General features: G+C 43.3%; 1 protein-coding gene across 3 annotated transcripts in view; it reads left to right on the top strand.

Moving 5' to 3' along the window:
- The first annotated feature begins 275 nt into the window (after positions 1–275).
- The window catches only part of LRP4 (LDL receptor related protein 4), a 145,711-nt gene continuing 132,821 nt past the window's right edge, over positions 276–13,165 (top strand). For all 3 annotated transcript variants that reach the window (XM_060763622.2, XM_060763614.2, XM_067462750.1), the window contains exon 1: positions 276–567. In XM_060763622.2, the coding sequence (XP_060619605.2) occupies positions 498–567 (70 nt within the window). In that variant the 5' untranslated portion in view covers positions 276–497. The remainder of the gene's footprint in view (positions 568–13,165) is intronic.

Raw genomic sequence — 13,165 nt, 5'->3', positions numbered from 1 at the left:
ATTACTTTATTTTCCAGATCACCAGACTGGGCCACAGCAACGCGTGGCAGGGGACGGCTAGTAATTCCTATAACCTGATGTAGTAATAGGGCTCTCTTGGGTGTGTTGAGGAGCGCGGCTGTGCTGGGTGGTGGAGGGCGAGGTGTGCGGTGGGGCGCCTTCTCCCCCTGGGAAACTTTCTGGGCGAGGAACGAGGCGGAGGAGGCTCCCCCGCGGGACTCCTCCTCCTCCGAAGGCCGGGCCGTTTCGGGGGTGGGAGGGGAGAGAAGGGCAGTGGGGCAGGCGGAGCAGAGAGAGAGAGAGAGAGAGATTGGGAGAGAGAGAGAGAGAGACGAAGCGAGTAGCCGTGCGCTCCTTCTGCCGCCGCGGAGACAGAGGCTGGGGCGCAAAGGCAGCGGGGCCGCTCTCTCCTGGCCAAGAGGAGGAGGAGGAGGAGGAGGAAGAAGAGGGAAGCCACGGAGGGAGAGCCTCTCTTTCCCCGGGATCCCGTGGCCACCATGAGGCAGCGCGGAGGGGTCCGCCTCCTGGTCCTCCTGCTGCAGCTGGGAGCCTTGGGCTGCGGGAGAGGTAAGCAAGCCAGCAAGCAAGCCAAGCGGGCCCTTTTCCCGCCCGCGTGTCGCCTGCCCAGAGATGGAGGGAACGAGAAAGAGAGACCTTTCGGGACGCAAGGAAAGCCCCTTCCCTCCTTTCCCCGCCCCACAGAGGCGCCCCCTCCCTGGCCTCCCCCCGAAAGGCGCTCAGCACGTGCTCAGGGGCACTCTTCTCGCCTCGCCTCGCCGCTCCCCGGATCGGGACGGGAAGACCCCGGGCGCGCCTCCATCCCGGGAGTTTGGAGCTTCTGCTCAGGGCCCTTTCACACAGCCCTGTATCACAGAATATCAAATCCCACAAGGATCTGCTTTGAACTGGGCTATTATCAGAGTCCACACTGCCACATAACCCAGTTCAAAACTGTTAAAGCGGGATCTTATTTAGCTGTGTGGAAGGGGCTGCCTCAGTACTTAATTCTCAATTGAGAACCGAGATAGTGTATTCGAATAGATCTACGTCCTCCGGGGAAGTTGACCCTTAATTCGTGGAGAAGGGGCGAGCCCGGGCATGGGCAAACCTGGGCCCTCCTTCCAGGCTCTTAGCAATGGGGAGAGGCCCCAAGTTTGCCCAAGCCTGGCCTAAAGACCTCAAGAGAACGGATTGATCAAATGTGGAAGTAATCAAACCCATAGAAGTGAAACCCGCCCATGTGAGAGGGATGGGCTCTAAAGAGGCAACCCGGGGCCCTTCCGCACAGCCCCATATCCCAGAATATCAAGGCGGAAAATCCCACAAGATCTGCTTTCATCTGTGGCCCCTTCCACAGAGCTGAATAAAATCCCACATTATCTGCTTTGGCAGTGTGGACTCAGATATCCCAGTTCAAAGCAGAGATTGTGGAATTTCCAGCCTTGATATTCAGAGTTAGAAGGAAGGGCTCTGGGGGCCCTTCCATGCAGCCCTATATCCCAGGATATCAAGGAAATCCCACAATATCTGAGTGTGGACTCAGATAACCCAGTTCAAAGCAGATAGTGTGGGATTTCCTGTCTTGATATTCTGGGATATAGGGCTGTGTGGAAGGGCCCCAAGAAAGAGTCATGTAAGATTGTAGTACATCCACTCAGTCGAGTTTGCCCGACTTCATCTGCCCTGGCTCCATGCTCTGAACCATCCTTCTTGAGCAGAGATGTCTGAATGTAGACGGTATAAAATTGCAACTCCCCAAGCAGGGGCAGTTCTGCATTGATTCAACAGTGGAGATGCTCCCTGCTTTGTCCAGGCCGCCAAGAGAACTAGGCAGCCCCCTCTCTGCCCTCAAAGCGTTTGGGAACAAAGCAGGCTTCGGGCTCCCCCCCCCCACATGTTTGGAAGGACCCCCCCTTCACCTGGGGGCACAGACCCCTCCCACCACACCTCAGCTCCCCATTGTTTTTCATGCAGGAGTGGGATGGATTCCCAGGAAGAAAACAAACACTCTGCACGTGCTCAGGTGCTAGGGAGCCCCTCATGTGCCCGGGTTGCTCGAGCGCCAAGCATTTCCAGAGTCTCCTCACTGTGGAATACAAAACAGAACAAAAAAAGGATGGGGCCAAGCCCTGAGGCCCTCTGGCTCGAATTAAGGCGGCGGCGTCGTAGTCGTCGGCCGAGGCTCCTTTGCCAGAGGTGGTGGCGAGTTCCTGGCGCCAGCCCATGGGGCGCCCCGCCGAGCTCCCTACCTGCTCTCTTCCCTCCCTCCTTCCCTCTTGGCCTGGCCTCCTTCGAGAGGGGAGAAGGGTGGGCCTGTCTGTGGGCCCTTCCACACAGGCGAATATCCCAGAATATCAAGGCAGGAAATCCCACATTATCTGAGTGTGGACTCAGATAACTCAGTTTAAAGCAGATATTGTGGGATTTTCTGCCATGATATTTTAGGATATTGGGCTATGTGAAAGGGCCCTGAGTCTACACTCAGATATTGTAGGATTTTCTGCCATGATATTTTGGGATATTGGGCTCTGTGAAAGGGCCCTGAGTCTGCACTCAGATATTGTGGGATTTCTGCCATGATGTTCTGGGATATGGGGCTGTGTGAAAGGGCCCTGAGTCCACACTCTGATAATTTGGGATTTTCTGTCTTGATATTCTGGGATATAGGGCTGTGTGGACGGGCCCTGAGTCCACTCTCAGATATTGTGGGATTTTCTGCCTTGATATTCTGGGACATAGGGCTGTGTGGAAGGGCCCTGTGGGGGCAGTTCATGTTCTCAGTCTATTTTCCTTCCTCATATACGCTGGACCTGCCCCGAGCCATTGATCAACTTTCTTGTCACAGCTTTCAAAGCCTTCTCCCTGCGACCCAGCCGGATTCATACAAAGCCACCGCCAGAAAAAAAGAAACTCCACTTCCTTCAGTGTATTCATGCCTGGAAACATAACCCCCCCCCTTCCCTCCCCAAAGCTCTCTCTTTTGATGCCTCTGTGCCCAGCCCCTCCTCTCCCTCCTCTTCCTCTGAAGTTCATCTAAGACATTTAGTCCTTTGCTATCTTGCCTCTCCTCTGTATCCCTTTCTCTCTGTGTGTGACTTTCTCTGTTGCGGCTGAGCAGAGAGAGAGAGAGAGAGAGAGAGAGGCTTTGGCATTGTTGGATTCAGTGCTGGGAGGTTGTATGTATGTGTGCAGGTTATTTCTAGCCTCAGTTGCATGTTGGGACAGCAGCCCTTCCTCACCAGGAATGCAGCTGCTCTCCTTACTAGACAAACCCCTTAAAGGTACAGCTTGAGTTGGGTGGAAATGTAGCTCGCCCATTTCTCTCTCCTTTGTCAGATGCGGGGCTTGTGTGGGTGCTGCTTGTGCATGCACATCAAAGGTGACACTATCGATGTAATGGGGTCCCTGGAAAATATATACAGTAGAGTCTCGTTTATAACATAAACAGGCCAGCAGAACATTGGATAATAAGGAGGGATTAAGGAAAAGTCTATTAAACATCAAATTACGTTTTGATTTTACAAATTAAGCACCAAAACATCATGTTTTGCAACAATTTGACAGAAAAAGCAGTTCAGTTCATGGTAGCATTATGTAGTAATTACTGTATTTACAAATTTAGCTTCAAAACATCCCAATGTATTGAAACAACTGTGGATCTGAGCAGAAGGCAGACTGTTGGATAATACAGAAGGTTGGATGAATAAAGGTTGGATAAGCGAGATTCTACTGTACTTGGCTAAGTGGAATGCAATAGTTTGAAGGAGAGTTGGTTGTCTAGTTAACTTGAATCCTGAAGATGGGAACTGATAGAAGCTGATAATGTGTTATAATATGTCTATGTCCTCTGAGGAAGTTGACCCTTTGATTCGTCTAGAAGGGGCAAGACCGCAGTGTTGCTCAACCTTCCTAAAGCCACAACCCCTTAATACAGTTCCTAGTGTAGTGGTGACCCCCAACCATAACGTTATTTTTGTTGCTACTTCATAACTATAATTTTGCTACTGTTATGAATCGTAATGTAAATATCTGATATGCAAGATGTATTTTCATTCACTGGACCAAATTTGGCACAAATAACCAATACACCCAAATTTGAATACTGGTGGGATTGATTTTGTCATTTGGGAGTTATAGTTGCTGGGATTTATAGTTCACCCACAATTCCATTGTTGGTGAACTCCACCAACAATGGAATTGAATCAAACTTGGCACACAGAACTCCCACGACCAACAGAAAATGGAAGGGTTTGGTGAACATTGACCTTGAGTTTTGGGATTGTAGTTCACAGACATCCAGAGAGCACTGTGGACTCAAACAATGATGGCTTTGGACCAAACTTGACACGAATACTCAATATGCCCAAATGTGAACACTGGTGGAGTTTGGGGAAAATATACCTTGGCATTCAGGAGTTGTAGTTGTTGGGATTTATAGTTCACCCACAATCAAAGAGCATTTTGAACCCCACCAACGATAGAATTGGGCCAGACTTCCAACGCAGAACCTTCCGATGCAGAACAGCCTTAGGCCCTTTCCTTTTCCCCCTCAGTCACTTAGCTGGCTGAGAGGGAAACAGAAGGGACCTGAGGCTGTTAGGAATGGTGCAAAGTCCAAAGCACCTGGTTTGCCCATTTGCACATAGAGTCAACTGGAAGACCTATAGATTCCAAGAGAGAAGATCCAAATCAACTCTGTTCATAATCAAATCCATCAAAGCCAAACCCACAAATCCGCTTCCGTTATTTTTCATTTCTGTTTTTTTTTTTTTGCTGTGCTGCAATTTTCAGTTAAATATACAAAAAAATAATGATGGTTCACAAATCAGTGCATAAAACTGATGCTAAATAAACATCGGTAGAGTAACAGTAATATCCCTTTTCCCGGAGCAGGAGATAAGCATCTGCTGCTGTTTATGAATTAGCATTTGCTCTAGAAGGAAGTTAGACGACTGGCAGAAGTGCATCTTCTTGTTTTCTTTCTCTCCTCCTTTTGGCTGCTGCCATGTAATTTTATCCACCTGCCTCTCCAGATGCTGATTGTACGCTGGAGGAAGTTTTCTCTTCTAGACCTATAGGCTCCGATCATCATGTTCACCCGCACTGGCCGGGGGCACAATGGGGCTGTGTTTAGCTTAAACAATTCCTTTCTAATCAGAGACTCCTGGCTGCACTCACACACATCCCTGAGATCATGGTAGCAGGATAGTTTGAAAATGCTACATCGAGCTGGTCCTTCGTGTCTTTTATTGCTAAGCAAAGGATTCTTGACCCAACATTCACTGAGAATGTGGACAAAAAATGTAAACGCAAGAGCTGCTGGATCGCTGCTTAGTGAGAGGACCGGGTGGAATTTTTTTTTGGCTTTTGCCCAGGTGCTTCTAGTTAATGTGTCCTGGCAGTTAATGACTGTATGGGGGATGGTTTGCTGTAAAGAGCAGGTCATTTGTCATGCTTGCTTGTAAGTGGCAGCGTGTTGATGTCTACAGAAGGAATTGTGTGCCAGGTTGACTCAAGAAATATAACTGCCTTTTTAGTTCCCAGTCCTAGGGGAAGATTCTTGGATGTATTGTTAAATTAATACAGCAGTCATATATTAATACTTAAATAGGTTTAATATCTGTGTGAGGACTGATGCCTTTGTTTTTGGATTGCAAACTCTTTTTGCCGTATTAATGCTGTGATCCTGAGCGCGCTTATTGAAGTTACACTCCACTGAACTCAGACTGCATAATTACTGTATATACTCAAGTATTAGCCAAGTTTTTGAGCCCTTTTTTAGGCTCAAAAGGCCCCCCTCGGCTTATACTTGAGTCAAGGTTATTTATTATTTTACTCTGTTGTTGTTACATTTATTATTTTACTCTATTATTATTTTTATTACATTTATTATTTACTCTATCTATTATTGTTGTTATTGCATTTATTATTTTGCTCTATTTATTATTGTTATTGCATTTATTATTTTACCCTATTTTTATTACATTTACTATTTTACTCTATTTATTATTATTACATTTATTATTTTACTCTATTAATATTGGAAGGATATGTAAGCACATTTACACTGAAGAAGCTTAAAATAATAGTTTAATCAGAGTTGGACAGTCTTATCTTAAATTACAGTTTTATGCAAATGTTCAAAAACATTTGACCTACTGATGCCTCAATTAATGTAACTTTATTGGTATCTATTTTTATTTTGAAATTTACTAGTAGCTGCATTTCCCACCCTCAGCTTATAGTCAAATCAATATGTTTTCCCAGTTTTTTGTGATAAAATTAGGTGCCTCGGTTTATATTTGGGTTGGCTTATACTCTAGTATATACAGGAAACACTGCATTCATACATTAATGCTTAAATAGGTTCAATATTTGTGTATTGGGCTGATGCCTTTGTTTTTGGATTGCAAACTCTTTTTGCTGTATTAATGCTATGATCCTGAGCGCGCCTGTTGAAGTTACACTCCACTGAAATCAGACTGCATAATTACTTGTTAGGCTTACTTGATGGAAGTGCTCAATTTCAACTAGTCCATAGTTCTTGGTCCTTGGTATTGGTTGAGGTATGGTTCCAGAACCTCATGAATGCCAAAATCCATGGATGCTCATGTCCTATTATATACAATGGGATAATAAAATCTCAAAAATAAAAGTTTGCTTTTTGGAATGAAAACCATTCATTATTTTTTTTTTTAAAAGGCAGCGGACGATTGAGTCTATGGATATGAAAGGCAGACTGCTACAGTTATGCTACTCCACATGGCAGGAACTATGCAGTCTTCTCAGTGTTGTTGCATGCAACGCCCTATATTCCTCATAATTGGGGGAGTTGTAGTTCAGCAACATCTGGAGTGCTTTGGGGGAAGATTTAGATTTCATGACATGCTGTCATCCATGAGGTGTCTGCTGGTTTCGAAGTAGTGTTGTCTCTTGCACTTTATTTCCCCCCACTATGGGAATCATTAATGTATACAAATGAAAGTAAAGGGGTGTACCTGGAAAGAGACTTCCGGCCGAGTGGATGTTGAATTTGATTTATTTCCCTGGCAATTCCCCTGAAAGAATCAGGCCTGCTCCTATCCTGGTACCTGCAGTCTGTCTGCATCTTTGCAATTTGGGCTTACGTTTTGCAACTGAGGTTTGCTGCCTGCTGTGAGGCCGTGCTGAGTCCCTTCGGGTGAGAAGGGCAGGATACAAATGTGGGAAAATAAATAAATTACATCCCTCTCGAGATGTGTTTCTTGCTGTTATATTTAATATGCTGCTCCCCTACTGGGAAGCTTTGGTGATGCTACAGTCACAATTTAAGTCAAAACAAAAAATCAAGAAGAGGATGTTGGCATGCCTGGGTGAACTCCAGTTTCAAAGATATATTTGCCTCAACACAAAGGAATCTTACATGACACCACACTTCCTCAGAAGGAACTTAATGATGATATTGTATTCTTAGTAGCCATAAAATTGTGCATATTGATTACAAATGGAAAATATATACCTGGCTAAGTGGAATGCAATAGTTAAAAGGAGGGTTGTCCAGTTGACTGGAATCCTGAAGATGAGAATGGTTAGAAGCTGATAATTTATTACAATATGTCTATGGAAGTTGACCCCGGATTTGCCTAGAAGGCACAAGGGCAGGCATGGGCAAACTTGGGCCCTCCAGGTGTTTTGGACTTCAACTCCCACAATTCCTAATAGCCTCAGTCCCTTTCCTGCATCTTTACTTCTGGTATTGTTCCCCTTTGATGTGATCATTATGGGTTTTTTGATGACCGAATGCCCTTCACACACTATACAATTATAGCACTATTATTCCACTTTGATGTCAAGGATCCCTCGGTGGTGCAATGGGTAAACCCTTGTGCTGGCAGGACTGCTGACTAAAAGGTTGGCAGTTTGAATCTGGGCAATGGGGTAAGCTCCCATCTGTTAACTCCAGCTTCCCATGCAGGGACATGACAAAAGCACCACACAGGATGGTAAAACATCCAAGCATCCCCCTGGGCAATGTCCTTACAGATGGCCAATTCTCTAACACCCAACTTGGAAGGCCCAAGTTTGCCCATGCCTGGGCTAGAGACCAAGGGAGAACATATTAATAAAATCGATAAGTAATCAAATCCACAAAAGTAATCAAATCCACAAATGTGAGGGATGGACTGTAAAGAGGCAACAAAGAAAAAGGAACTTAGACTACATCTTTCCTGTAGAATTAATACAATTTGACACCACTTTATCTGCCATGGCTCAATACAATGGAATACTGGGATTTGTAATTTGGTGAGGAACTGGCACCTTTGGCAGTTTAATTTCCATAGCACTGAGCCACGGTAGTTAAAGTGGTGTCAAACTGCAATAATTCAACAGTATAGATGCACCCTGAATGGAGTGGTGTGCTTTGAAGTGCGGGGTGTCAGATAATTTTGCTAACATGCAAAATTCATTTGATAAGGGATGATTTAGTGCATTTCTTAACTGTTTTTCAAGACTGCGGTTTTCTGTATGAGCCAAATGTTTTTAGAAAATCAAACTATAGTGAAACTTTATTTTGACTGGATCGTTTCTATTTCACCCATCAAGAAGGAAAACATTTAGATTCTCTTCTTCATCTTTCCTTCTGACTTTATGATTAAGGGAGGTAGATCTTTGTGTCTCTGATTTCTCATTTGTTGCTTTTGCGGTTTAAGCTGATGTGATTGTTTGATCTCCTATAGGTCTGGGATGAATGCCTTGAAATGTGTTTATAATTTACACCTTATCATGTATTGGTATACGTAATGGAAAAATCTCTTTGTCTAGGAATTGAGGAACATGGTTTATTAGTTGAATATAAAGGATTGCTTCACAGAAGCAAATGTTTTTAATCTTTAAAGCACTTTCAAGATTTTAAAAGTGTACTGACAGGTCACTTTGAGTTCATAGTTACAGGTTCAAAAAGACCAAGCCTTAATAATCTCTTGTAACATTTAAAAAAAATCTGTTTTAAGTTTAAAAGGTAGAGATGCATCTCTTACCATTGTGATGTGTGGGGGAATCCAAGATATACATTGTTTCGAATCTCTAAATTCTAAATTAAATGTATCACTAGTTTGAGCAAGGTAGCATTTGTGGTTAATGATAAATCGTAACAAATACTTCCAGTCTAAAATGGGCTATATATTCCATAGAGGTTATATGTGCTTTCTCCATCTGTTTTTTTTTTTTAATGTTTGACCTTCAGCATGGAAGAAAATGTTTATGGCTGTACAAACAAGGCAGAAACCTTAACTGGCACTTCCCCATTTATCTTAGAATGGCGATTACAAAATGCATGTATGGTATGGTAACTGACAGTTTAAACAAACCGATAACATTTCCAAGACAAAATATAAAGCAGAGGATATGGAGGAGAAACAGAATGGAGTTGCCAAAAATGTATAAATTAAGGAACTTCCAGGTTGTTAATAAGATTGAAAGACTGTGTTTATGGAAATGTCCTACCAGCTGAAAATTGTAAAGGGCTTCAGTAAAATTGAAGAGCTGGCATGGTGTAGTGCAGTGGTTCTCACCCTGTGGGTTCCCAGGTGCTTTGGTGTACTACTCCCAGAAATCCCAACCAGTTTACCAGCTGTTAGGATTTTTGGGAGTTGAAGGCCAAAACATCTGGAGATCCATAGGTTGAGAACCACTGGTGTAGTGGTTTGAGTGTTGGGCTCTGACTCTGTGACATGAAAATCCACTGGGTGACCTTGGGCAAGTCACACACTCCCAGTCTCTGAGGAAGGAAAAAAGCCTTCTGAACAAATACTATCAAGAAAAAAAACACATGTTAGGGTCATCATAAGTTGGAAATGACTTGGAGTCATGCAACAAGATATATTCTAATTTTGTATAATTGCTGGCACAATTATTCCTCTATTGTACACTTACTGCAACCTCTCTCTCTTGCAAGTCATCTGCAGCCTTCCTCAATTTCTCCAGCTGCCTCTTTCTTCAGTCACCTTCCCTCTGGTAAGAAATTAGGTTGTTAATATGATAAAACCTTACACTGAATTTCCTGTCCTCTGGTTATCATGTATATAAATCCATATAGATGTGTATATATGATATAGATGGAACCTCCGGTGATATAATGGGTTAAACCCGTGTGCTGGCAGGACTAAAGACTGACAGGTCAGAGGTTTGAATCCGGGGAGAGCATGGATGAGCGCCCTCTGTCAGCTCTAGCTTCTCATGTGGGAATATGAGAGAAGCCCCCCACAAGGATGGTAAAACATCAAAACATCTGGGCCTCCCCTGGGCAACATCCTTGCAGACGGCCAATTCTCTAACACCTCAAGCAACTTGCAGTTTCTCAAGTCGCTCCTGGCATGAAAAAGAAATCCATATAGATGTAGACTCTACTGTAAGAATGTTTCTGTATGTTTTCCCCCTTCTTAATGTTTTTCTACAACCCTCTAACTTCAACCTGCAGCTCGACCATTCTTTTCTTCACCACATTGCTGGTGCCTTGTTCGCCAATCTTGCCTTTCAATATGTAATTTGTAAATGCTATCTTATAATTGATCTGGGCTACATAATTTTAATCTTTCTTAAGTGTTTTTATAACTGTAGCAGACAATCTCCTGCTCACACTTCTGTTCTCCTTTTTCCCCTGTAGATGAGGCATTTAAGTCATATTCTTTCACACTTGCGTTTCCATCTTCTCCCCAAGGGGAATTTATATCTTTTAACTTATGCCGCTCTTCTTACTCCCAAACCAGTTGACTCTTTTGAATCCAATCCTTTCTTAAGTTTTATGGCTAAGTGTATGAGGAGCGGAATATATAATTTTCCCAAATTGATATTATGCCCACTTTATATTCTTTGTCAAAATAAGCATAAGTTGTATCCGTTTTAATGAGTATTTTACTTTCTGCACATGCCATTTAACCAAAACACATATCTACCATAAAGATTTATCTATACTAAGTAGAACAAAGTTCCCATGACCCTGAATACAAACCAAGCAGACCTCCCCAAACAACTTGTCCAAGACCAATTTAACTTTAAAGAGTCGAAGTAGGAAAGAGGCAAAGACTTAAAAGAAACTGAACCATTTGGCAGACCAATGACAAAAATAGAATTCCTGCCAAAGGCATTGCCCTTTCAAGTGGAGTTGCGAGAAGCAGAGTCATGAGAAGGAAAGGGGAAGATAGATGGATCTTTCAGCAATAAAGGTCCCCTTGCCTTTTTTCTCCCCCTCTAACTTCTCCCTTGAAGAAGGCAACAGTGAACTGAGAAAGGCACTTTTTTTGGTCTTTTCCAGGAAAAGGAAGCCAGAAATAAAGTCTTGGTGATAAATTATACAGCACTTTTGTACTAAGGCTTCTTTGTCAAAGAAAATTTTCTCCAGGAGTTTTTCATGGACAACTTTGGGTCTACTTGGTTAACACCACACCCTCTGCAACAGAGGGCAAGTTGGATATTACACAGGCCTTGCAAGGCTCAGTGCAAGTCAGTGCTATCCCTAAGCCAGTTCTCCTTTCAATCCTCCCTCATCTGGAAATGTCCCCAAGTGTGAAACAGATCCTCTTAAACATTTTCCAGAAACCTTTACAGGGAGCACATTATTGAGATGCATGCTCTGGACTGAAGAGAAGAATTGCTGAGTACACAAAAAGAATGGAGCTTGTTCTCATGGTTTTAAGAGATGCCCAGAGGCACCACAAAGGTTTGCTTCTCTGTAAATCAAAACTGCAGAAATCCAGAAAATGGTGTTAAACAATTGAACGTTAGGAAGCAGGGAAATTGGCCACTGTTTAACTGCTGCTCTTAGTTACAGCCAACTGCAGGCTATTTGGAAAAACAGCACACATGCCATTAAAAGCACTTCCGAGGTTCTCTCACACTATTTGTGTCAACATGTGAATGACAGAAAGCTAGTTATAAAGCAATTCTCTTAAGGGTTTTTAATGAATTAATTGCCATACAAGACACCAAATTTGCAATTACATTGCAACTTTTCTGTGGGTGTGTGTTTGAGTGTTTATATATGTGCATTTAGTGGCTGAATACAGACTACACTGAAGGACATTTTCAGTCCTTCATCTCCCTACCATTTTTCTTTACAAGTCGAAACTCTTTTCCCCATCTCAAATTAATATACCTGTTCAGAAATATATCTTTGGGAGATACTGGATACAACTCTTTCTGACATCTGTTGCATGCTGATTTTCTTTCCTGCTTCCTCTCTCAGCTTCAAATAAAACTAATAAAGCCAAGGAAGAGCTTTATCAGTTTTACTGTTTTTGCTTTCTTTCCGTCTCAAAAGAGAATAGGCAAGCGCATCAGTGCCAGCATGTGCAGTAAATCCTTTCCTATTAATATAACCCTGACAAAAGATCATGAAATAAACAAGGCTTTCTCTTTATTATGGCAGTTTAAACAGAGAGGGAACGGTGAAATAAACTGTGGGTGGGAACACAGGAAAGCAGTGCAGGAAGACCAGAGAAATGCATCAGCTGTATCATGACCGGATCTTATCCAAGGGAAATGAGCCAACATTTAGGGTAGACATCTTCAGAGAAGTTTCTCCCACTTTGAAAGAAGAGTGTATAGTAATTTTAAGCAGGATATGGGGCATAATTACTTAGTGTATAAATCAACTTCATGTCTAAATTGAGGGGAAGTTTTGGGCCTAAAGTTATGGATTTTGCCATAACTCAAGGATAAGTCAACAGTAGAAGTTAAGAGTATGCAATAGCCAAATTGTTATCTTTCCTTTGAAATATGCAGAAAGCCAAATGCTTCCCCTTGACATTAAGTCTGATTGAGTCCGACTCTGGGAGGTGGTGGCCATCTCCATTTCTCAGCTAAAGAGCTGACATTGTCTGTAGACGCCTCCAGGATCATGTGGCCAGCATGACTCCATGGAGCGCTATTACCTTCCAGCGAGCGCGGGACCTATTGATGTACTCACATTTGCATTTTTTCTAACTGCTAGGTTGGCAGAAGCTGGGACTAACAACGGGAGCTCCCCCTGTCTGTGGATTCGAACTGCCAACTATCCAGTCAGCAAGTTCTGCAGCTTAGCAGTTTAACTCACTGCATCACTGTGGCCCCTGACAAAAAATGCACAGAGAGAGCATATATAGGAGGAAAGGATCTATTTATTTGAGAGGTTGAAATGTGTATGTGAGAG

Source organism: Anolis sagrei, chromosome 1, assembly GCF_037176765.1.
Source record: "Anolis sagrei isolate rAnoSag1 chromosome 1, rAnoSag1.mat, whole genome shotgun sequence".
Lineage (NCBI taxonomy): Eukaryota > Metazoa > Chordata > Lepidosauria > Squamata > Dactyloidae > Anolis > Anolis sagrei.
This window is presented reverse-complemented; position numbering and strand designations above follow the sequence as displayed.